The 26,134-nt window shown below is 43.2% G+C and overlaps 2 protein-coding genes across 3 annotated transcripts in view; one reads left to right on the forward strand and one right to left on the reverse strand.

Annotated features, from left to right (window-relative positions):
- Positions 1-26,134, reverse strand: part of LOC117205867 (rho GTPase-activating protein 20-like) — a 178,646-nt gene that overhangs the window by 149,737 nt on the left and 2,775 nt on the right. The gene's annotated exons all lie outside the window — the stretch shown is intronic.
- Positions 15,656-18,885, forward strand: LOC117205869 (tubulin polyglutamylase TTLL4-like). The gene is made up of 4 exons (XM_033444660.1): positions 15,656-16,355; positions 16,578-16,984; positions 17,361-17,751; positions 18,205-18,885. Exons 1-4 carry the CDS (start codon positions 15,744-15,746, stop codon positions 18,664-18,666), a joined length of 1,872 nt encoding a protein of 623 aa, XP_033300551.1. The 5' UTR covers positions 15,656-15,743; the 3' UTR covers positions 18,667-18,885.

Below are 26,134 nucleotides of genomic sequence, written 5' to 3' on the forward strand. Positions count from 1 at the left end.
TACGACAAGGATATTACGAGCAAGCTACATTTCTAAATAGAAAACGAACGTGCAGGCGCACATCGTAAGGAAAATATAATATAATACGCGAGAGAACTCGATACACGCGGCCAACAGACTGGTGACACGCAGAGGAATTAGAATACAGGGGTATACCGTTACGATAATGGTGAAAGTAGAGACACCCACTTGTTGAGCGTTTGCTGTTCCCCGATGCGTCACCACGTTAACCGCGAATTAGCATAGTTATCGTAATTTTGTGCCGATATCGACCACGTTTTGACCTCGTCAGCTTTAAAATGGCTCTCTCCCTCTAAATTTAGATGTCAACGTAGAAACGTTTCAACGAACGTTTACACGAAACATATCCGACGATAACCTTTTTCGATCACGTTTTCATTGACAAGCTGTAACTCGCAGCGTTATCGCTCGTCCACGGTAATCGAGTAATCGTCGAGCTGACTCACGGCGACGACAATTTTGAAGAAAGTGTCCGTTATGTCTGACCTCAAGACGAACGTCGTCCACGGTCGAGCCGTAATTAATACCGCAAGGTCGCCTTTCGATATCTCAACGATTACCTGGATATTTCGTACATTTTTTAATCAATACCAGTATACCTTGATTCGTTCGCATAGAATGTCCGCGTGTGACTCCGAACGCCGCTCAACAACTGGTACAGCTTCGTAATATTTTAATTGATGACCTTTCTACGTAACGAGAGGCGGCATGTACGGCCGTTGCTGGCGCACTTTATGCGAAAGACGAAATTTACGTCACGTAGAATTCGATGTTAATCGATTGTGCAGTTTTCGGGCGCGATCAGCGATACATAACACGGTATTGTATTACAATTTAAGGAACGCCATTGCTGTCGCACGACGAGCCAGCGATGGCGACCGAAACGAAGGAAATTGCAATTAGCATCGGCGTTTGGCTCGGCTCGCCTTCCTCGATGCCTCGTCCGCCTACTTTTTCCACATCGATCGAATCCGAAAACGTGCTCGCGATCTACGAGGATATCGAAAGGATGTCAACGCCTTTGCGGAATCGAATTCGAGTTACATTCGCTCGCCTAATGTCTTCGTGCTTACGAGTGAAGTCATCGGCATTAAAAATGAAAAACGCGTGGGTCCTTCCTCGCCATATTTTGCAAAGCGAAAAAGAGAAATTCCGTTTGAACTTTCGGCGACGTAGGTGCGTTTCTAGTACCGGATACTTCTATCCAGGAAACGGATATGGTGGATTCGATGATCGGAATCTGGCACGATCTCGAAAATCGGTCGAACTTCTGGGAAACGACGAATTAGCCCGTTCGCGCTAAGGCTGGGTCGATTCTGATTACTTTCTCGAATGTATCGCACGGCAAAACGAATATATCGCGAAGAGGAAACCCAGAGAAGGGAACGTACGAATCCATTTTGCTAACGGGTCTTCCGCCTGGGGGACTTTAAACTTTTAACAAGGATTGCATCTTCGAATTGACCTGCAGTCGATGCCATTATCTCCGTGCATTTTCTATCGTCCATCGCGCCTTGTCACTGTATCATTTCCATAGAAGATAGCAGGTTGCAAACGGTTAACCGCTTCGTTTCGATAACGGTACGGCTGAAAGGCGAGCGCGAACGAAAGTCGCGTGCGCCACGTGAGAAATTCCGTGCACGATGTTATAATTCTTCGGGGGATACGACGAAACGTACAACGTACGTAAGTAAGTACACGCTATAAAGGAGACAAGAGGCTTTATATAGCGACACAGAGACGCCGTAATTCATAAAACGAGCTAAACAAGGCGTGGTAGATGTTCAACACAATTCCATGGAAATAACGTTCATCGAGCGAATTGCAAGGAAAAAAAGGTGGTGGCCATCGAGCGGCACGCGCTTATAGTATGCAGCTTAATAAATCTTTGGCTGGCACGTCGAGCCTACAAGTTTTCGCAACGATCACGACCGGCTGGTCTCCTGTCGTTACTCATCCTATTATGCGCCTCTTTTTGCCACGGTGAAAGGAGATCCTTAAAGATGTATCTAAGGTGATATTGTCTCGCAAGACGAATGCGCTTATGAGAGAATAGACGATGGATGGCTAATACGTTTTGTCAAACGTTCGGTAAGGAAAAGTGAGAAAATAGAAAATATTTGGGATTTCCTTCTACCGAAGCGTGGTTCATCAAGGACACGGATATCTTTTGGTCCTCGGGACTCGATCAGCAGTGGTGAGAATCGATCGCGTTTTGTCGGATTTTTTCTTAATCTTCTACACACGATATTCTCCTCGTTGATTATTCTTTCTCGCAGATTGGCAACGCCTACAGTACAGTAAGAACGAACACGATTGGCGAGGGGTTCCAAGTTCCCAAGAATGGAACGTGGTACCGATCAAAGTATAAAAAAAGGCGAATTCATTAAGAGTGGTGTGATATGAAAGGGGAAAATCACTCAGTGCGTGTCGATTAACCGATGTGCATTCTGGTTACCTACGTTACCGCTCGTTACGACTATCTTTGTACACATACGTACACTGCCGCGCTCAACTGCGATTCTTTCAAGATTTTAGATTTGAATTCCGTCCGACTTTGAGAAAAGTTCGTTCTTATCGATCGAGTCTCTCGGAAGCGAAATCGAACAACTGCGCTTTTCGTCGACTTATCATCTCGTTACATAAGGACACGATTAACGTTCGATCGCCAAGAACAAATGGCATATTCCACAAGTTCATTTGTCGTCCGATATTATTAGATGTTCGATAAATTGCGTCATAAATCGCATCGATAAGCTCCTCCTTTCTATAAATCGTTCGAGATGGAAAGAGGAAAGTCTTGTAAGATATAAGACAATATTACTGGAGAATCTTGCAACGATATATCTTTAGACGCAATTACTGAAAACTGGTTTGCAAGTGGATTAGAAATTATTGTCACACTGTCGTAATACAGGTCTCGCTGGTCTAATTAGTAATTAGCAATTACGCTGGCTATAGTTAGTTCGCGACCCGGACGAACGATCGTCGGTACATTTATTACGCTTATAGCGTCGCGAGACCCGTACGCTCGACGACTAATCGATAAGAAGAGATACTTACATTTGCGCATAACTTTGCAGCGAAAACCGTATCGCGTAATTAATGCGACAATCTTGTATAGTGTAACGTCGACGTGTCAATTATACTTTATTAGCGAGTACGATTCGGTCTGTTAATCCGGACGGATAAACCGCGAATCAGACGAACGAAAGCTTCTCGACAAATTCGATAAAGTCCCTTCTTAATTAAAGTCTTTACTAACGCGTCCAAGTTCCACTAAGAAATTGTCGATTCCCGACTCTTTTTACCTTTCAATTTTTTCATCGATGATTCATTCTATCTCAGCTTCAAAAATTCTTTCCAACGTACGATTTGGCTTCCAATCGCCACTATTAACGATAGCAGTCGCACGAACGAAAGATGGTTCGCGACGATCTCCAACTTTGGTAACGAGTCGCGCGTCCTAACAGAGAATTTTAATCTGGAAATTTGTCTCGAATTGGACGCAAGTCCGCGAGCGTATCGCGCGCGGAATATGCGTACGGCTGTCACGTGGAGCGAAGGGAAGGAATTTCTCGAAAGGTTATCGGGTGAACGAGAACTAGAGGGCTTTACGACCGAGTGATATAACGTAGAACGGGGTGACAACGCACGCGAGGCGATAAATCGTAGCTCGACACGAACCACTGCGTCGATGCCATTTTTGTTTCCTCGCGTGGACCGAACCGCGATCAAACGCAATCTCCATTCCGCTTCCGTTTCTACGTTTCTTTCTTCTTCTCTTTTCGTTCATATATTGTCAAGTTGCTGCGTAAATTACAAAATTGATAGAACAAAGGGCGCAATTTACGTCGCGTAAACACTTTGAAATTTCACTAGCGTCTGATTCATTTTTTGTAATGCGCGTTCAGTTTCTCTCACGAGCCACTCCATTAGATCGTCGAAGATATAAATCTGTGGCGTTTCGATCGAATACAAAGTTTTCTCGCAGATTATCGTCCATCTCGATGAATTGTGCACAGGCGAATAACCGCAGCTCTATTTTCGTAAGCACCGATAATCGATCCACGGCTTTCCTCCATCGATACTATTCGACATTCCAAGTTCTTTGGCGGATATTATCGTATTACTTCGCGCCACGCCGTGTACTATGGCCGACTTAATACGTAGACCGGGGATAAGCAAATGCCCGTAGCAATTACTCACTCAACTTGAACCGCGATCGCTCGTAGATCGATAACAAAGGTTACACGAACGCTTGATCCACTATTATTATGTTATTATTACAATCTGGCTCGCACTCCGGCACGAGGAGAAGCTACATCAGCACTGTATTTACCTGTAGAAAGATACGAGCTGCGGGTAGATGCGTCGTATCAAGATCTCAAAAATTAATTTGCTTCTAATTGCAAAGCAACCGTTCATTTTCTGTCCTTATCGCCGTCTCGAACGATAAAGCGAGATCGAAACGACTTCTATTCGTTTCGATCGAATAGAAATATCGCGTTGAGTGAAACTTCGAGTCGTGCGTGTAATACGTAAAACGCACGAAAGTAAATAATACTACGTTTATAAAATTTCTACTTCTTTCCGACCGTGCACGTGTTACTACGCCGAAGAAGTTATTACCAGCGAACCAAGCTGAATCGCAAGATTTCCTCGATTTCTTACCAGCGTGTGAAATCTCTTTGACTCTCGAGCGATTATCGCTTGTTGTGTTATCGACGTGAAATAGCGTCTGGACGATCTAACTTCGAATTCCAACGCCGTATACCTTCTTGGTTCGCGATGACAAGGACGAAAGTTGGACAGCTTGGTCGCGTCGATGAATATGCGTATCGATATGATCGAAGGTATGCACGGTGTAACCATATTAGCGAACAGTCGATATATTGTGCGCACGAGCCGATATACGTGTGTATATTAACTAATATGCAAGATCGCTTTGGTCAGGGACGCACGCGCATCGTTCCATCCAATCGGAACACAGATTCGATTCTCGATCTTCGTCACGAAGAAATTAATACGTGCCGATACACGACGATAATTTTATCATTCCTGCGGCGAACACGATTACGCAAGATTACGCGTATTTCAATTCCGAAAACCCAATTACACGAGCAGCGTACGCGAAAAAGAAAAACTCGCAAATATCTGGATGTAGGTTCGTCATCGGTTAGACCGAACGATTTCCCACGAACGTGAAAACAGATCTGTATAGTCGGACACGAATCTGCAAGCTTGTAATAGGAGAAACGTGCCTGGTATACCAGTGGATAATGGGAAATCGTGGAGTTAATAAGTCAACGCTAATTATACGCAATAGCGCGAAGATAACTACCGCTCCGCTTGGATTTATGATTTCGACGAGGAAGGCTCCTCGAGGCGCACGGTCGAAGAGTAAAATAAACGATAAGAGAAAAAGAAAAGAATCGACCGGAGAGGATATCGATTTGTGTTCGATAAACACGACTGAAAATTAATTTCTCCTACGGCGATTCTAGTCAATGCGTATTACGTATACGATTCACGAACAGCTTCGTCAGCTTGAACCATAAATTACCGGTGGAGTCGATTAAAACGTCTGACGAGTAGGAAAGCCGCTTTATCTCGACTCCATTGACGAGCGACCAAACCGACGATGATTCCACGCACAATGCCAGTCGCATTTGCATAAAAACGTCTCGTGCAACCGCATAACGTCCGATGAAACCTTCCGAGTCCTTGGTAGGTAAGCAAAGGAAAAGAAGACGACGAACCTTCCCGATGCTTCCTCGGTTTATCCAAAAAGTTTCGACGGATTTTTCGCGGTAACACTGGACCGTGAGTCCAACTCTGTTTCTACGGATCTAAGCTAGAATTAGAAAGAACATTCGAGGCGATCGATGGTTTCTCGGAAGATTGACGCACGTTTCAACTGGTTGGATACAAATCACGCGGTGTACAGACGTACGTCTGAAACGATGCAGGAAAGGTTTATGAAAGACACGCATGAAACTAAACACGTATAGATTACGTAACGCGTGGTAAATTTAGAAGATGGAGCCGATAAAGCGGACACAGCGTGATTTTCTGCGCGAGCGACCAACACGATGCATCGGCGCTCGATTAGTGGAACGGATGGCACGACACACTACTAAATGGATTTGCATAAAAATGTCTACAACGACTGCATAATGCGGTTGCAGTTTGCCTCGAGAGACCTTGACGGCGTGAGACCTTCCTGACATCAACAGATACGTGAAAGCTGCACACGTGCCTACACGCTTTTCTATGCCTCTCTTCATCGACCCTGACGCAGATCCAAAAACGAGAATCTCCAGCTGTTTCGAACCGCGATCTCGCTTGTCGAAGATACGATGGAATTCCAGGGAAATTCATTCTCACGTGTAATTTCACACGCGAGATAAGAGACGATCCTGCACGAACGGTGCGATTATGGAAAAATTCTCACCGATTTTTTGATCGATCAAGCGTAAACAATACCGACGCTATTACCGATCTCTCGCAACCACGGTTGCGAACTCGTCGTCCGAGAATATTGAGACGTACTCGAGAAGAACGAGGAATTTCTACCGCTTCATCTGCGGAATCAACGTGTCGCGAACGACGACTAACGAACAATTGATTCGACCGATATGATACGCCAGCCAAACGACGATCAAGTCCATCTTTTTCCAATTTCGTAGAGAAACTTAAACGATCAACGTTTGATTTTCGAAAAGCAAATGACCTATTTCCACGAGTTTGTTTATCGCAAGAAGGCGACGTAAATAACAGCAAGTTTCACGTTGTATAGAAAGATGTTTGTAACATCGTCGCTTTTTTCTGCTTCGCAGTTTACGAATCAATGTGACTTCCGAACGAGTCACGCGTGTTACGAGTATAAGATGGAAATTCGTACGCTGGTATCGATGGATATTAACGCGGTATCGGTAGCAAGATCGAAGCAAGATCGAATCGATCGATTATCCGTAGAATATCAAACAATCGTCGATCACATCGTAATCGCCTGTCGTGGGTTAACGGAACCGCGGTGAACGATCAAAGTGATCGTTTAAAGCAGTGCACGAGGATCGACTGGCAATTTTCCCGTGACAACGCGTACACCTCGACCGATTTCGTGAACCAATGCCACCTGGATACGCCATTTTGAAAGTTAGCGCTTTTTAAATGCGACCTACGTAACGTATCGGAAATAGACACCGACCGGTGTACCACGAAACCGCAAGAAAAGTTGCCAGCTTCTCGAGACTCGGAGCGGATAACGTGCGCTCGCGGTTGGCATCTGCTTTGAACCGTATTCGATCCGTCTTCCAGTTGCTCCAGTACTGGTATTCGTTCCACTATACCAATGGCGATGGCCTTGACGTGTTTCTTGCCTTTGACGCGCTCGTATCTCTCAACATGGAGAGAGATTGACAACTGCTTGGACAAATCGGTGCCGACCGCGTTCCTAACTGCCTCCTGTGTGTTCTTCGATGCCATCGATCGATCGATCGATCGATCGATCGAGACACCATTCATAGACCACATGTTCCACCATACAAACGCAACATTACACCGATACAGTTTTTCCTTGGATCGTTTCTTCGTGTAAATATTCGCTTTAACATCGCTACGATGCGCGTGGTTATTTTCAACACCTATTCGATCTTTTTCGGCGGTCAAACACCGAAAATATCTTCGGCCGACCTTCTTCGTTCCCTGCAGACAACGTTTGTCATTTCTTAGAATCCATAGTATTCTTATTTTCCACCGAATGTGAAATCGAGCGGAAATTTTCGTATTCGAATATAACCTCATCGTGCCGAATACAGGTTACCGTCTTTAGAGAGTATCGCTTTCTCAAATCCGTTGTCTTTTCTCGATTGTAAGTCGATGCAAAAGATGTCCATATGCGGATCATTGCTATAGCGACGATGGCGAGTGCCTCTGGTACCGTGCTACGCTCTTTCTCCCCAAAATTTCATTCGAAAACTTTCGTAAAGCCTGCGTGATGTATCTCTTATTTATACGCTCGTATTGAGCAACTATGCTTTTATGCGCAATAAATAATGGAACGATTGGTACTAACCATTGATAAATTGCAAAAGTCAGACATTTTCTCAATTTTAATGCACCTTGCAATATGTCTAATTGTAAGCTTCTAATCGTAAAAATATATCGATTGCACGAGTACTTGTGTGATTCAGTGTACAGCGATACAAGGGAATCACGCACACGAAACGAATAAATAACGATATAATTCGTTTGTTCGTGCAACAAAGAACTCGATAGACCGTTTAACACCGTTTAATCGCTATTACGATGTTCTTTTCTTTTTTTTTCTTTTTTTTAGCGCAGTAGGTGATAAACATGCAACACGATCTACGGATCGGTGTCCGTTACGATAAATGCATCTGTTCACCGGGAAGTAAATTATTAAATGTTCGCCACGCCTCGAGTTCCGCGCGAAGCGCATACGAATCACGTTCCGTGGAATTTACATATTAGGTCGTTTCGCGTGGTCATTACCTGAAAGTCAGACAGAGGAATATATCGTCATACCTTCTAGTATTCTCGGGCCGCGGTGGAATTATTTTTAATTGAACCGGAAAAAAAAATGGAAAATAAAATACGATCGCGATATTTCATTGTCGGTACCGTAGGATCGCGAAGAAGTTGAGCATAAAAGACAACCGTAACGCGTATTCATTGGGATTCCACATAAATAGTACGTCGCCGATAATAAATCGTTGAATCAACGAGAAAGAGCTAACGAAGCGACGGTCGCGAGTCTTTCATAAATGGATTAATTCAAAGTGAAACACGATTGGTGGAATTCATCCTCCTCCATCGAGCGTGTTTAGAAAAAAGCCTGTTGAATATTTATGCTTTCGCACTGATGTCTTATTTATCAACGCGATCGAATTCCATTTGTACAAATACCAGGCAACGTTACACGCGATTCCGCTCGCAGACGATACCTTGCATTTCCTATTTTTTCGCAAACAAGCGGTTTTAAAATTCAATACTACGATTCGGCACTTCGTTTGTACAACGCGCATCCTGCTACTAACATACTGCGACTCTGTTCTTCTAAACTGTTCCGAGGACGAACGGTTTATCCGACCAGAGTTCGTATATTAGGAGAATCCACCTGCCACTATCTATTATGTTTCGTTCGCATAATAGAAATTTACATTCTGATAATTAGATTCGGTCGGTAGGAGTTCGACTAATCAGATGTTAACTAATACTTTGATTTATCGATAAATGAAGTTCAAGCGTATATCTTGAAAGAGATAATCGCGTGTCTTTCTTTCCTTCCTTGTCTGTACTTTCAAGATGAAAAAAATATACACCGAATCTCATAGCTGAATACGGTTTCGTAACGGATCGGTGTCGAAACAGTTTTATTAAGAAAGGGTCACTGTATGCGAAACGTCGTTCAACGATCACGATCCTCGTTAAATGCGTTAACAAAATATTCGCCTACGCGAGAGACCCTCGATTCCTCGATGCATATCTATGAGCTTTCGTCCGGCTAAATAAATCCGCAATGGTTCGTTTGTCTTTGCTAAACAATTTCAACGATGCAAAGGTTCGACGGAAACGAGGTCAACGAATAGAGCGAGCTCTCGCACCGTTCCGACCGGTGCATTGGAAATTATGCTCTCACCTGCCCGAGGGCGGCTATCGAAACACGATGTCGATGATAAATCGACCGCATCGACGTCTCGATAATAATAATTCACGCGATCGTTACGTGCCCGGTTATTTTCTTCGTTAACGTTCGCGATCAATGGAAAAATCGAATCATCGTTTCGAATGCGTGCTCTATGCGTCTTCTCCGGAGAAAAAGACAGCGTCGGTCGACGTGGTTCGTATTTTTCTTTTTTTTTTTTTCCGCCAGACGTTCTCGTTTCGACGTGTCTGCCAGGAAACGCTGCTATTCGTTTGCCTTTTGAAATCGCGTTGATTTCTTGACGCAGTTGGAAAGAGCGTGCTGTTTGGCTGTTTCGAAGAATTCGCAGATCGAAAGCTAAGAAAGAAACGATTCGAGTTAAACTTTCTGCCATCTATTCCATGAGAAACCGTTGGTCTTCTTCGATAACGAGTTCCTTCGAGTAGCTTCTAAACGCTCGCAGAGTGTTTAATTTCTCGTCTGTTCTCGCCTCTCGAACGAGTTTCGTCGAGACCGTAGCGAACAACGACCAAACTATACCACGTTTGTTAAACGAGACAGATGGAGACGAACGTTCCAGTAAAATTGAAAATTACTTCGATGTACGAGCTGTAACGTTGCTTTATCGAGAGAAAGAAACTGTTGCCTTGCGATCTTTAGTCGTGAAATTTGTAGTTCCTCGCAAGTGTGAACGAGGCTAAACGCGAGAACCATCGCGAGTTAATGACCATCGCCAGTTAATGACCGTCACGATCAGACGTCTATAATGGTAATAATACAGAAACCGATAGCGCAACGTCCCAAATGATTACACGATTACTCGTTAATAACGCTTTTTCTTTATCTTTTATCCTTCTTCTTTTTCTAATGCTCGACGATTTTCGAAGGATTATCTTCTCTGGAAGCGTGGGACAGTCTTTGGAGCGTGTTCGTCGTTCGAACGTAGTCGCGATTGTTTCTGTGCCAGCGCGGATCGACCGTTCGTAGTACGTACGTGCGTGCGTGTATGCGAGCGAGTTGCAAAATCACGAATGCACCAGGAGTGCAGAACGCGGTACAGTGAATAGTTTCTACAAAGATAAAGAACTTGGAATAAAGCGTGGAAGGACAGAGTTTCCAAAAAGAAGTAGAACTCTGTCTGTGAATCTGTCGTCGGCTGTTCGGTTGCGCTTTCGAGATTTTAACTCTGTTTCGGGGAGAGAGGCGGACTGCGGCATATACGTATGTCGGCATTGCGACATCGCTAATGCATCGTGAGTACAGAATGTAGCCGTGGATGCACTGCAAAATTACGAGAATAGCGAACAACGGCTGGAATTCCCTTCTGCTTATGGAAGTGTTCGAAACGGAGCGACTTAAATCCTCGTGAGAAGGGGAAGGAGGAAAACGTAGGAAAAATATGTAGATGCGAAGAGATTCACGCGGTACGTTGAACCGAATCGGACGTGAGACAAATGAATCAATGAAGACGATGCGGTCGAGCGTCTAATTGGCGTAGACAACAATCGCACTGTATTAATGAACGCAACCTTTCGACGAGAAGGAGAGGCAAAAGAATCGACAATACGCGAATAATAAACCAGCTGGTACTTTCTAAGACGCGTTTTCTTTTTTATATTGGCTTGGTCGGAAAGTTTGCAACGTGTTCGATAGTCGATGATTAATGGTATGTGTTTGATACAAGTGAGGAAGATACGGTTAAACGAGAAGTTGGATATCGAAAGAAATTGACGAGAAATATCCGGAAGTGATTAATTACGGTGATCTCGTTTTTCAATAAGATAATATTTTTCTCACAGTCAATGGATCTCTCTGGACCGATAAACAGCACGCAAAAAATATTAGCCATCGATTAATCCGACTTTTATGCAACTTTCCCAGTTACGAGGCAATTGGTTTGTAGTTTGCGTATCGATCAAGAACAGGCAAACGATGCTGAATCATAACGTTCGTTCGTCTTCTTCTTTTTTTCAATTTCATCCATTATTTAAATTAATCTAATAGTATTTTCAGCCTTGTAATAATCAAAATACCTATACGCAAATAGAAACCTAATAGAAGAACCAGTTTGCCGCCTGAGATTCCGTTTGTCGTACGTTTTACTCGAATAAAGCCGATCGATTTTTAATTATAAATCGGAGATTAAAGATCTTTTCGCGCGAAGATTCAACGAATGAAACGACGATTCGCAAGAGGACCATTCCTGACAGGAAAGCACGCGCGTATACCGATCGTCGACTGGTTGCGAAATTCCTAATGTACTCGACGCACCGATACGCGTAGCCAGTACACGCGTGCAGAATCTTCTCGCATGAACTCACGAACCGAAGGACGTTTGCCCGTCATCCAAACAATGCAACCAGAGATACATCGGGGATACGGACGTCTCGGATTGCCGCGTTTTCTCGCACGAAGCTCTTCGAATGGTGTCGTGTAAACGCTTTGAACGCGCGTCCGCGATCTCAACGACACCTCCAAGGCTTCTACATCTTTCGCGCCTCTTCCATTCTTATCTGTCGCGTTTTTCTGTTCCCATCCTTCGCGCACTCGAGTTTCGCAACGCGGCCTCTTCATTAACCGCTTCGAGCGCCCTTAGAAAACCGCGGCCTCCTTTTTCGCCATTTTTCTCGCCGTGCAACTTCTCCCTTTTACAAGATGCTTGGGAATCTTCGTGAAACAGATCTCCAAGATTATATATTTTTATTTGCATAAAATGGAAGAACGTGGCAGAGTTACGATAAACGCTGCTTTACCAGGCTCTTCCTTCGCATATTTTTGAAACGTAAGACATTTTTCGTTAGCCCTTTCGCAGCCCAATCCGTTCTTTGGGTCATGGCGAGGAAATTATGTTTGACGAGAAATCGGTAACAGAAATACGTTCTTTTTTACTTTACACTTAATTCACCCGGTTTAAGGACGTACCTGTGATAAAAGAAATAAACGATCAAGGAGTACTTCGATTCGAATGAAACTGTGGAAGCGAGGAACATAAATAATCTGCAAACGATTTTATCCAACTGAACAACAGTATCCGTGTTACTGACACAAAGTTCGGTTTCGCAATAACATCGGTATATGTGCGAAACTAATATCCCGTCGACTACAGATTTTCTCGATCATCCGAGAAAACGACGTAACTACGTATCTCGAAGCAATTTATTCTTCGAAAATTTTCTAAATTTGCATTCTCGAAAAACGAAACGCTACGATCAATAACAGCAGAGTTAATACGACAGATTTCTACCGAAAATATCTCTGTATGGAATTCACGGCGTATTATATTCGTCGCGTGAACCGTGAGAGTGTAGGAGAACGCGTGTATCACTGCGTGATTTATCATTTTATCAACGCGGGGCGTATATCGGGCGTAAAACAGCCAGAATCGATATATATATAGATATATATACCGTAATACGGTGCTGAAACAAAACCAGGAGAAAGAGGGAAGAAAAAAGTGCTGGGAAGAACAATGAGACACCTCTATGGGTACCGTTTCCGATTCGTTCCCCAATTCAAGTCGAACGATAAAAAACGTATCGCGAGGCTCGTGATTTACGGTGGACCTGGTCGACTGCTAACGGTACGAGTCTCTGGGATCGTTTCGAAAGAAAACAAATGGCGGTGTATCCCTTTTACTTTGGATCTTATTTCGGAATCGCGCTAAAAGTATAACACCATATGCACGCGAAACGAATACGAACCTGAGTGTTTGCATAGTGGCATGAACGATTTGAACAAGTACGGACGCGTCGATGATGTATAAATAATTGAAAATTAAGCAAACTTGTATCAAAGTATCGCGAATAAGCGAAAAGTGGCTGACAAAAGTATACGATAGGCGCGCGAAGCTTTTTAACTTTGGCAAACTAGGACAACCTCGGTTCGACGACTCGAAGATTCCAGCGAAATTTCATACTCGAATCTGCTTTTCCTCTAAACTTTTATCGTTGCTGGAAAAATTTCAAACGTCCAACGAAACTACGATTGGAAAGAGTTGCACGATGACTGGTAGAGACACGGCGAAGTATCTCGGAAAGAGTGTTTTCAGATCTTTTAAAAGCCTAGAATAGCGAAAGAACTAGGCCTGGATATAAACGACCCGGTTTACTCGCGTAGTATGAAAAGATATGTTTATCTACGGACGCTGTATAAAGAGTGCAACGTGATTCAGCAAAAAGTAGACCATCCATCAAGAGCCGTGTAAAAGTTACCGTGGCATCGTAGTGCCAGTGAGATTAACGCGAAACATTGTAATCATAACTAAAATAAAAAAAAATATAAAGATATATATCCAATACTTTTTGTAGCCACTTGTATATTCCACTTAGCCGAATCCACAGATCCTACGTCTAAAGGGAAGGCTAATAATTCGCATCGTTTACCGTGCAGAAAGTTCGTCGCATCGATACACCAAGTATCGCTTTACTAACTATGGAAACCATGAAACGAGAAAGATCGGAGAGTGCCGGAAGGATAGCTCGGAAGATCGTTCATCCTGCCATGTAAATCCACGCGATATCTAACATCGATGCATTATATACGTTTCCCAAGATCCAACGCTGCGCGGTTAGATCAGAAACGTACAAGCTTAGATCTCCTTAAATCAAGTATTTTCTGATATTTCTACTCGCGGAGCTCGAACACACGAACCGGGAAGCCGAAAGCGGAGAGTCACGAGGAAAGTGAGCGTTCCCGATGCCGGAAGACCGAGACGAGCTGTTTTCGCGATCGTGGATCGCGCGCGCCGCTGCTCAGTATGTAAATGCGCGTTATATCTGGCATCGCGCGAGTATTACACTCCGTAGCTAGAGCACTAGCAGCCCGCTCGCGTTTGTCCCGGGTATTGTGTGACTGCGCGCAGATTAGAGACACACGAGGCTCGCATTCCTCGCCGACCGATCGAAAGTAGCCAAGCAACGGCCACGCATCGCAGCCGCGAACAATTAATCGTGCAAGATGGAAAACACAACTAACGTGCACGCAGGAATGCGCGTGATGCGCGTAACATCGACAATCAGGTCCGTGATTGCGCTACACGGGAATCAAATTAGCATCGAGCAGCATCGCCATTAGAGTCCGGATGGGAGAACTATGGAGAACGATAGGCGTATTTGCCGATCTATCTAGGACCCTCCCTGGCTCTTTCGTCTTTTTGCTTCTCTTCTTCCTCCGTAGGATTAGTCCTTTTCCTCGGATAGTTTCAAAGCATTGGTTAGTCAGACTAGTTGGAACAAACGTTCGCGTGTCCTTCCTAGTCGCATAGTCGAATTATTACGAAATTTGGATTTATTTTGTAACTTTGCGATCAATCGTAATTGTCCACTCAAACGTAGCTAACGTTAAGAAACTAAAACTAAAAATTCGCTGCTCGCAATTTTCTTTCAGCAGGAACGAAATTTGAAGTTTCCCTGGAACATTGAATTTCGATGAAATTATGAAACATTTCGTTTAAGATGCGTGCCATTAGAGACGACTGCTCTGCAGCGAATAATCCAGAGAGAAGCACGTGCGTTTGCAGTGCATGTGGCGCGCGTTACGCGCATAAACCAACCCCTGCTTGTGCAGCCGCGTGTTTACCGCGTGCGAGCGCTCTGCCGAGCAAGATAAACGCGTGGCTGGCACGCAAATGCGGAAAGCCGTCGAATCAATCGCGGCATTGTTCGCGACGCGGTGATAGGAAAGAGACCAACAGAAACTGACTTAATGGACACCCCCGCTTTTTCGTTCCGTACGTCTAATCGCGAAGGAGAAAGAGAGTGGAGAGCGCGGTTCGAATCGGAGACGCGTCTCCTCGACGTTAGGTGAACGGATTTTTTGGCCACGCTTTGCCGTATCAGGGTTCCACGGTTTTATAACACGACTCGTCGCGTCGGCGTGTTTCACAAATTTATCGAGTATCGAGCGTGCGAACCGAAACGAGTTTCACGAACAACTTCAACCCGCACCGATCTAACGAACGTTCGATTATGGAGTTCTATTAAAATTCCCAGTGCAGACATACACATTGAACGATAATGAACGCAAAATTTACGAGTATATCGATAACACGATGCAGGCTGACCTTGGCCATCCTAAACCACGGAAATTCGAAGGCTCGTCGAGTCGATGCGCGGCCACCAGTACCTCCAATGGCTGCATGATTAACCTTAATCCAGACTCCGACGAAGAATGGTTGACGTACGAAAAACTCACGGAGATAGTTTTCCTTCGTTCGAAGGCGAAATCGACCGATCATCGATCTGCCTTCTTACGTAACAATCAAGCTAAATCTGTGGACGTTATACGACATCAATCGGCGAAATTAGCGAAGAACAAGAGCATTGTTCTGAAAAATGCGGCTCAACCGGTTGTTTTCGATAAACGGGCCGATGGAGATAAGGCTACCGAGAATGTTTCGCCACTGCCGTTGAGGGCGAGCCTTTTCCCTCGTGTCTCGCCCTACGTTCTTTTCCAAAGTCACGATCATATACCCAAAAAACTGCCGAAGGATTTTGCTCGACTTCTTAAATGGAAATTTACCACATCTATGCCTAGGGTTTTAATCAAAATTTTAATCAGTTCTGGATATCAAGTGGTGAATAAAGGGACTGACTGGTCTGGCGTTTGGAACTTATCCAGTAAAGACACGGCGAGGTATCAACGTATGAAAAGCTTTCAAAAGGTACGAATTAAGTGAGAAGATTTTTGGAGGAAAAGAAACATCTATATAGTTCGTAGTAAATATATAAATACGTAATTCTAGCGAAATAGTCGAATCGTTATGTTCAGAGTTCTTTAACAGCCATTATAACGACGAATTGAAAGATAGCTAATATTAGAAAAGTGGAACTAAAATTTCCGATATAATTTACTCGATTCCAATGAAATTTATGTTAAAAATCAGATGAACAACATACCAGGATCTGAAAATATAGGCAACAAGGACCTGTTATGGACGCACTTGAATAGAATGTCGCGAAAGTTCGGCCCTCAGGAATATAACTTTATGCCAAGAACGTACGTACTGCCGAAGGAGATACAGAAATTCGAAAGCATGTGGAGCAGACACGGTATGGGTACCACGTGGATAATTAAACCGCCGTCAGCGGGTCGTGGCCAGGGTATCAAGATTGTTAATCAATGGTGGGAGATACCAAAGTGGCATTCGGTAATCATTCAACGATACATCACCAGACCGAAACTCATTAACGGCTTGAAATTCGATCTGCGAATTTACGTTCTCCTAACAAGCATTAACCCGATGAGAATTTATGTCTACAAAGAGGGCTTGGTTCGTTTCGCCTCGGTCAGGTAATTCGACGACCCTAACTTACTCGATATTTCATCGATTTTCGCGATAATGATCAGAACCTGATTTCGTTTCGTGATTTACATAAGCGTTGCGAACAGCGAGAAGTAGATTTATTCGAATCGATTAAACTTCGACGTCTTAAAATTTAATTTACCGCTTTACTTGGAACAATCAAATTTACATATTACGAGATACTCGGCTTTAATTACATTAGCTTTAAACCAGCATCGATCTGTAACAAATAATCAATCATTTTCAAACGTGGATCGTTCAAAAATGATTCACAAGCAAATTATAGTTTGATCCAAGTATCCCAGTTCGCTTAAATAATTCTACTTTATCCTATACTCTGTTAAAGCAATAGTAAATATGTAGATACGTTCGTGGAGCAAATCTAAGCGACAAATACATGCACCTAACCAACAGCAGCGTGAACAAACAAAATCCAGCGTACGTGGTAAACGATGGAGTGAATTCGTTCAAAGGACACAAATGGTCCTTCGCGAGTTTATGGTCGTATCTGAGGCAGGAAAGGGTGGACGTCGCTGACCTATGGTCCCGGATCAAGGATATCATCGTTAAGACTTTCATATCCGTGGAATCGAGCATGAACGCGACTATTTTACAGAGTTTGGTCTCCAGTTACACCTGTTACGAATTGTACGGGTTCGACGTACTTCTCGACGAGGGTTTAAGACCGTGGTTACTCGAAGTGAACATTCTACCGTCGCTGCAGACAGACTCGCCACTCGATATCGCTATTAAGGTACTTATGATTTAAATGGATGTTCGCCGGCTAACTGGAAATTAACGTCTACCATCGCGGTACCAACTTTCCCACAATGGAGGAGTTAGACTCGCGGATAATTATATCTAAACGCGATCGCATACTACATGCACGCTTTTGTCCATAAGTCATCGGACGCTTCTTGAAATATGCGAAACAATTGTCAATACGAGCTTTAACAAAATAAAACAGCGTATACATCATAGTTTTGAAAATGAGCGTAATCAAAGGGTATCCTAACGCTCGTGGCTGGTAGCGTGGTTTCTTCGCACTTGTCGCCAGTTAATTTCGAACTTTCGAATTCCTCCGCAATGATGCACGAAAACCGCGCGAGACACGCGATAAATTATTTATGGTCAGGTCGATTGAGTCACGCGTGTCATAAGCAGCGATTAATAGCATCGTGTGGCTACGATTTTTATTATTTTGCAGGGCCCTCTGGTGAAGGACGTGCTAAACGTGGCTGGCTACCAAATCCCCAAGAACGAGCAAATTTCGAGCAACGGTGTTTGCAATAAAAAGTACGACTCGATCGGCCATAATTACAGATTGTACAGCACGGCCTTGAACCTTCATGAGAAAACGAAACAGAACGAAATCAACGCGATGCAGACTCGCGACGAGTACCTGGATGGAATCCTGCAGAATTTGACGAGGGACGACCTGAGGCAGCTGATCCGCTACGAGGACGAGCTCAGTCAAGCTGATAACTTTGAGAAACTATTCCCTACCAAGGATTCTTATTTGTATTTCAAATTCTTCGAGGTCGAAAGATACTACGATCGATTACTGGACGCCTGGGAATATCGTTACTCCGATAACAGAAAGGAAGGAATTCGTAGACTGCAACGACATTGCGAAACGATGCAGCACTTAGATCAAGCCACCGATTGAGCACAAACATTGTCGTTCGTTCGTGCTTCGGTATGGAAATTATCCTGTTAATACGGCACTGAAATCGCTTCAACTCTAATTAAAATAGTTCACACGGAGCAAGGTCACTGGCGTGACGCGTGTACTTTCTTACGTAACGTACACGCCTGTTCCTAAGTATATTCGTAAGGGTATTTTCTGGTTTCTTATAAAATCGTTTAAATCACGAAGCGAATGATTAACCGAGTCAGAACTCGTGCAAGCTAACGCTGAATATATGAATTCTTTATTTATGTTAATTTATGTCAACAGATAATAATAGTCAAAGGCTTCGATAATTCCCTTGTCGTTTGCAAGTTCGATCTCGCTTTCTACGAGTGTCCTTAAGAACATATAACAGCGAAGGAGAAGATAGAATAGCCCAATTCCGATTACGTAATTTTGTTTTGAAACCTTCGTTCGTTCATATTCCCAGGAATTACGTCGAGTTTATATTTTCTTGCTTATCGCGTATTCTGCACGGCTGGATAAGTACGCGGCTACTGTTTCTCGATGGACGATTAACACGCTAATCGCGACTACTTTAATCGTAGATTATTTTGTCTTCGGAGACATCCGATGTCAAAGGAATTCGAGAAATCCGACGAAACCTTACGCCAGTTAATCCACCTTAGTCGAGGGTTACGCAACGCCATAACCGCAAGGTACTGTAAGTCGTTTTAACTATATCGGTCACGTTGACGTCATTCATTCGCCGTTTACAACTTCCACTGAATAGGAGTATCCGTTTCCACGAAGAACTTCCTTTATCGAATTACGCGTAACTCAATTTCCCTTTCGAAATAGTAGTAGCGCTTTGAGCTTTGCTCTTAAGACGAAGCGATCAAACGACGAAACGACAAGTACTTGATACATCGTCGCTCGAAATTATTCGCCTTCTTCCTCGTTTCTATACGCACCTTGTTACGTTCAAGTCCCGTGTCTCACGATGAATCGACTTTCTTTACACAGATGGGTAACTTTGAAATAATCTTATCATTTCGTTCATTGTTCAAGCGCTCGTGTCGTATAGTCAAGTTAATTTACCCATGATGATAATTTGTCGAGAGATTATGCAGCCAAAATTACACGGTTGCGCAAATACTTTGTAGCCAAGTCCGCCTCGGGTAAATAAAGAAACGCGCAATGTGTCATTTAAATGGAACGAGAGTCACGCCGGGAAAAAACTAGTTTAAATTGAATAATATTCGCATTGCACAAGCAGCCGCATTAAGGATAATTTGCGAGGATGCTAAACATTTATACGCGAATGATTATTTATGACAAAAACTAAGCAACGTTCTATGCTTTGGTTCGTAGCTTTCAAGTTGCCCGCGTACGTCGATGACCAGTTTCACAACAACACTCCAATGCATGCTTTATCCGCATACAAATGGCAAAAGCAAACTATTCTTGTTGCCGGTCATACGCTGAAAAACGTGTTCATAGGAGTTTTTCCACTCACCGTGTAGGAACTTTGACCCTTAATTACAGACTAGTCGTCTTTCGGACGAATAAATTTCTACTTCATTAACGCGATTCAGCGGGGAATGTCGAAAGCTGCAACGTTCGAATATCTTCCATAGCGAACAATTTCACTAAACAAGTATACGTGTATCGCCTGACGAATGATAATAATTAGACTTCGATTCGATACTGATATTCGTATTACGTCAATTTCTATGTAGCACGCTAACGTAATAAGTACGTGGAGCTGGCAAATGATCTCAGAGGCTACCGATCTGTAATTAAGCAACGAAGCTAATATCTCGTCGATACTTCGAAAAAAGCAATTCTACAACGCGATGGAATTCGTCGACTCGTAATTATTCGATGGAACGCGTTTAGCGTGGTCGCGTTGGCAATAATTTCGATCGGTAACGTGCTCGTCACTTCGCTCGAAGGTGACGTAAGTGGCCAGTGAAAGCTCCCCGCGGGCTTCAGAAACGTGAATCACTTCCTGAAAATTCCGTAGACGCGGCATCCAGCGGTTTTCAGTTCATTCAGACGAGCGTTCTCTCGAATCGGCCCGGCTGCTCGTCACATGCAACCTACTTTTCTCCTCGGCGACTGCACGTGAGCATCGCGCTTTAACGCGCCGCTATTTTATCTGTCTCGCGCGTTACGCATACCAACTTATCAACCACGCAAGCCACTGGCTCCACCGACTTTTTAGTCGACCAAGGCGGAAAGCTGCTCCAACTTTCCTTCGTTAATCCGTCTAAGTAATTATTCTATGCGATTCTAACTCGACCACGGTTTAAGATATTAAACAACGGTCAAAGATTATTATCGTGTCGGAAACGAAATAGGTTCCGGAACGATAGGCGGGGAAACATCTTAAAGTGCAAAGATATATCGCTATGCGAGAGAATACACAGGAGAATGGAACCCTAAAAGCTATTAAACGTTAAAAGGTACCGGCTCGATTGACTCTCGTAAACGTTTCGCTGCAAATCTTTGGAAATACAAGCGAGAATTTTTACAGCGTTTCTCTTAGAGTTCCTGTCACGTTCAAGAATTTCGGTAGGTTCCACTAATCCTTATCGACGCTCTTATCGAGCCTGTTTATCCCAATTTGTGTACCTTTGGTACTTTTTCAGCTTTGCGATACCTGCGAGGCGTTTTAGTCTGGGAAACACAGATAGAAACTTTAGAATGAAGCGACGACTAGATAAACGGTGTTGGGTCTAGTTCTAGAAATATCGGGGCCCAATTTGCCAGACACGATACGATCGACCAGAATTATCTGTTTGCGGTCATATTTTATTTCTCTTACTCTTAATACGTAAAATTGATTCTTTCGCGTCGATGTTTCATTTATTCAATTACGAATAGCCTTTGAATCGAACTTATCGGATAATAAGTTAGTCGTAACGAGACGTTCGATATAATTTGAATCGCAAAGAACCAAAGGATATTAAAAAACGCATGGACAGATGTCGTTCGCTTTCTTAATCTTAACGACAGATCATCGTTCTGAAATTATTTTTTCAAGCAGATACGAGTGTTCTCTGTTCTTTGTCGCGGTCAAGCGTGATAAAATACTGGACTGTTTATCGTGGCTGCGTTCCGACTGTCACATTATTAGCGAGTGTACGGCTGCGTGACTCTGACAATCAGAGCAGAATGAGATCTAAAATTCGCAATCTCACGAATGAATCCACTCGAGTCCGCTTAATTACGACACTGTGATCGCTAGCCTCCGACGTTCGGAACAATCAGCCGCAGATGTACAACTTTCGGAATTCTCGGTTACATACGCAAATCAAACCGCATGACAAGCGTATATCAGAGAAAGTAAAACGCAGCAGGTAAAACGGAAATAGGAAAGAGCGTGGCCCATTTTAAATATCTTTCTAGAGTTTAGTCAAACCTATCGCTTATCTACGCGCTAATCGATTTTATTTGTCTCGGTCGCCTACTTATTTGGCGCACCGTGTATTTTCACCTAAATCCTCGTTACGTTATTCGCGTTAGTATCGTGTTCTCGCTAGATTCAATTAGAACCAAACACGCGATAAACATTTATCAAACGCGACGTAGTACCGCGCCAGGAAAATTTACTTGTAATTCTCAACGAGAATTGATTGTAAAATTCATCCAAATAAAAAAAAAATATCGTATTCTCTGTACAGATTAAACCGGAGCAGTGTATGAAAATAGACCAGGTTCAATAGGAATACCGGAAATTGCATTCAACGCCAGAAACAACAGACGTTTCTACCGTAGCAAAACGATACTCAGCGCCGGTGTTCTTTGTCTCTGACTGACGTTGACTCATACTATAGCCTACAATGAGAACAAGACGCGCATGCACGGCAAAGGAAATCTGTTGTGCATTCAAGACGATAATAATTGATAGGTGTTCGACGAGGATGGAATCGAGAGCGGCTAAATGGAATCGATTCAACGACGGGATAAACGGTTAATCAAACGAGATTTATAGCGATTGGAATCTAATTCGAGAATACTTTCGTTCGTTCGGTAGATTCTCCGTTTACGGGTCAATTGGATCGTGCGTAAAGCTGTATGTCAATGTTTAGAATTGGAATTTTTTGGGTCGTGAGAAATATTCGTGGAACGTTAGCTGATACATTGACACGATGGTACATATTTGTGGCCACGCATCCGTGCTAAACGTAACGACACTTCCACGCCTGTGGTTACAGGTTAAACCAGCCTCTTATTCGGAAAATCCTCGAATTCGCGGAACCACGACAACGTAGATGTCGTTTTTTTCCACTTTTACTTTGTGCGAGTTACACGCGGTGCGGAAGTTACTCAAGCGCTAAAGTCTTTCGCCCGAACCGAATTTCCCAACTAGTTTCGCCTAGAAAAGAAAATGCGATCCGCTACTCTCGCCATCGAGTCTACGATACGGTAAAACTTGATTTATTGCAACGAAATTTTAATCGCGTAATGCTCGATCGAACGAACACCTACTAATTAAATCCGCTTATCTGAGAAATCTTGGCGAGGAGAATCAACGAATCCCTATTATATCAATCGTTTCACCACCGATAAATTCCAGCAAATTGAGTTCTATTCTACGCGATACAAAATTAACATTTTCTCGCGATAGAAATTACGATCCGATCGAACGCAAGCAACGTTGGATTAGTCACCATGATTGATACTATCCATGGTAAAAATGCTACGGACAAGGGCAATCAGAGCGATATACCGACGAGATAAAGCAAAAGTACTTTCGTCTGTTTCCTATTCGTGGCTGTTAGAATGCGGGAATTGATGAACGAGAAGGCGCGTAATTAGCAGGAATCGACCACGAACGATCGTGCGCTGGCTATTTTCAACGCGTTCTATGTTAAACGCGAGGATATGCGGCCAATTCGAGCGCCACTTTCTCCGTTTCGTTAGAAGAACCGCGTTGGTTTCGTCAGCGCCGCGATCGATCGTCGCCTTGGTCCCTCGATCTTCGAAGTCGAAAGTGAATTTCGCGCTACACCGAGTGTCAGTGACCTTTAAACGGGTGCTCACGTGTCGATCGAGCTAAACGAGGTTCGTGATGCCACCGGTGACCGGTGTACATACCATCGGCCATAAATTCGGTGTCATGAGACATTTTATGGCGTAGTAACTGTAATTGGTCGAAGAAAGTGACTCGTTCGATGCTCGATCGTATGTACAAAGTACTTTGCTTTCGTTTATAGACCGGTTCATCTTACGAAGTATAATTGGAGCAGGATTATAGTCGACAATGTTTGAAAGAAGTTGTTAAGGTGGAGAATTCAAGGTCTTGCTTTAATAGCGGTTCGTTCGCTGGCTGAGTAAATATATTGGTGCATTTTCTAGTCACGTAGTTAAATTGTTATGAAACTTTCCTTTACTTTTTTTTCTATATAAACGTAAAAAGAAAGAAACTTTCTAAGAGATATTACAGTTCGAACGCAGCGAAATCTTACAAAGCGATTTGTTCGATTCATCGTCTCGTCTTACGACGATTTTTCCAAAAATCTTCTCCACTATCCCCGTCTTCTTTCGATTAAATTCCATAGAATCGTTAATCGCTACTGTTAAAAAGTATCTTAAATTTAAGAAAAATGTGAGAAGATCGTAAAATTTCTGTTAAGACGTTAAAGGTCCTTCTATTTGTACTGGAATCGTGCTCCGAAAGCTCTTAGAGTTTACGATCCAAGAAAAATCATTCTCACGTGCAATCCTGCCATATCTTTCTAGAATAACGGACACGAGTTTCTACCCTGACTAACGTGGAAAGTCATCTAATCCCCGGATGTTTGGCCGCTAATTATTTCTGATTCGACAAGGTAATCGTACGAAGTTGCACGGAGAAAGCGATGCATAAAATCTACATCTGTATAATGGGAAATGGTGCTGATTCAATCAGTCTCCTTTCCGGAGCGATTATACCCGGTCTCGTTCGATTTATGTAATAAATTACCATACAATTTCCCAAAGTAATCAGCTAGCACGGCGCGAACAACGGCCGTCTATCGTAGCGATATTTCATGATACGCGATGGTGGCCATGAACGAGCGAAAAGATCACGAAGGAGCGAAATTATTTATCGCTGGTCCGATACGATTTTCTTGTCACCGACGAACGATTCGACGAAAGTCGTTTTTCTTTCGAAAGGTTTTCTAACACTCGCAATCGCGTCGCTCTTATATAACGCGATGACCATTGAAATCGAACAGCCGAGCCTGCTATAGTATTGTAAAACGACGATTTAATTGCAACGTTCGTTTGGCGAAGAACGCAACGACGTGTAAATCTTTGGACGATAAAAGGGAAACGAAAAAAGAAAAGAAAGAAAAAGAAAAAGATTGTAAATGTATGAAAAGAGGATCGTAGAGAGGAGAGCGTTATGTGGACGGTTTAACGAGACAACGGAAAGAGTTATTTCTTCCGTAGGGATCAGGACTACAAATTATCCGGCGATTACGTCGTAAATCCCAGGAAACGCGTCTAAAGACGCGAGATCGTTCGATCAACGGTGAAAACACTTGTCTACGCCGTATTAGCATTTAATCAGGGTTTTCTGTTTATAGGTAAACGGCACGAAAGCTCGTTTGAAATAACAGTTATCCGCACGATGCAACCGTGGCTACATGTTACGCGTGCACGTGCGACTACTTTGTGCAATCAGCTATACGTATGTCCAGGTAAAAATTGAAAAATTATCATTCCGGTCTAAACGATCGGTATCTAGTTCGCAATCGGTAGTTGGAACTGTATTATGTCGTGAGCAACATAGATATACACGATATAGATACACCCCCGTTCAAAAGTACGAGGACATGTAGATCTTTCGTCATATTTTATTCCGAAATGCAAATTATCGCTAAAGTGTGTCGCGAAAGTTTGTAGAAATTGTTTGCTACAGCTATACGTGTGAATTGATAGGAAAGCAAAAGAATAGAGTTCGAAAAATATATCTGAAAATGGGAAATATATTAAAAAAAAATTGCAGGAGAAAAAGATGAACACATTAACAACTAGAATATCCAAAATTAACATCGTAAAGCAAATGTATTAAACGAAAAGAAAATTCCTAGGTAAAATTTGTATAAAACACGGTGAAATTCATCTGTGTTCGATTTGATAACTTTATACACGCATTTTCCGTAATCAAGAGAATGTCAGGCCTTTGACACGTTACGTGTCGTACGTGTAACGCGTTAAAAAATGATATCACTGATACGCGCGGTTCGTACCTATTTGTTTCCACCCACGCGTTCTGTCGAGCACAACTTCCGATATCGTGATCGATCGCGAGATCGATACATCGCGAACGCGAACCGCTCGTAAAAGCTCGAACGGGGACAAAGTGCATTTTGTTCACCGGTAGAAAGTGCTGCTATCGATCACGTTGCGCACTTTCTTTCTTACGACGATTACGTGTAGAAGTCGGCGGAGTTCAAGGAACGCCATCGTGCATACGTATATAACGACGCCTTCACTTTTC

The sequence above is a fragment of the Bombus bifarius genome, unplaced genomic scaffold (genome assembly GCF_011952205.1).
Source record: "Bombus bifarius isolate JDL3187 unplaced genomic scaffold, Bbif_JDL3187 scf7180000007996, whole genome shotgun sequence".
In the NCBI taxonomy this organism is placed as follows: domain Eukaryota; kingdom Metazoa; phylum Arthropoda; class Insecta; order Hymenoptera; family Apidae; genus Bombus; species Bombus bifarius.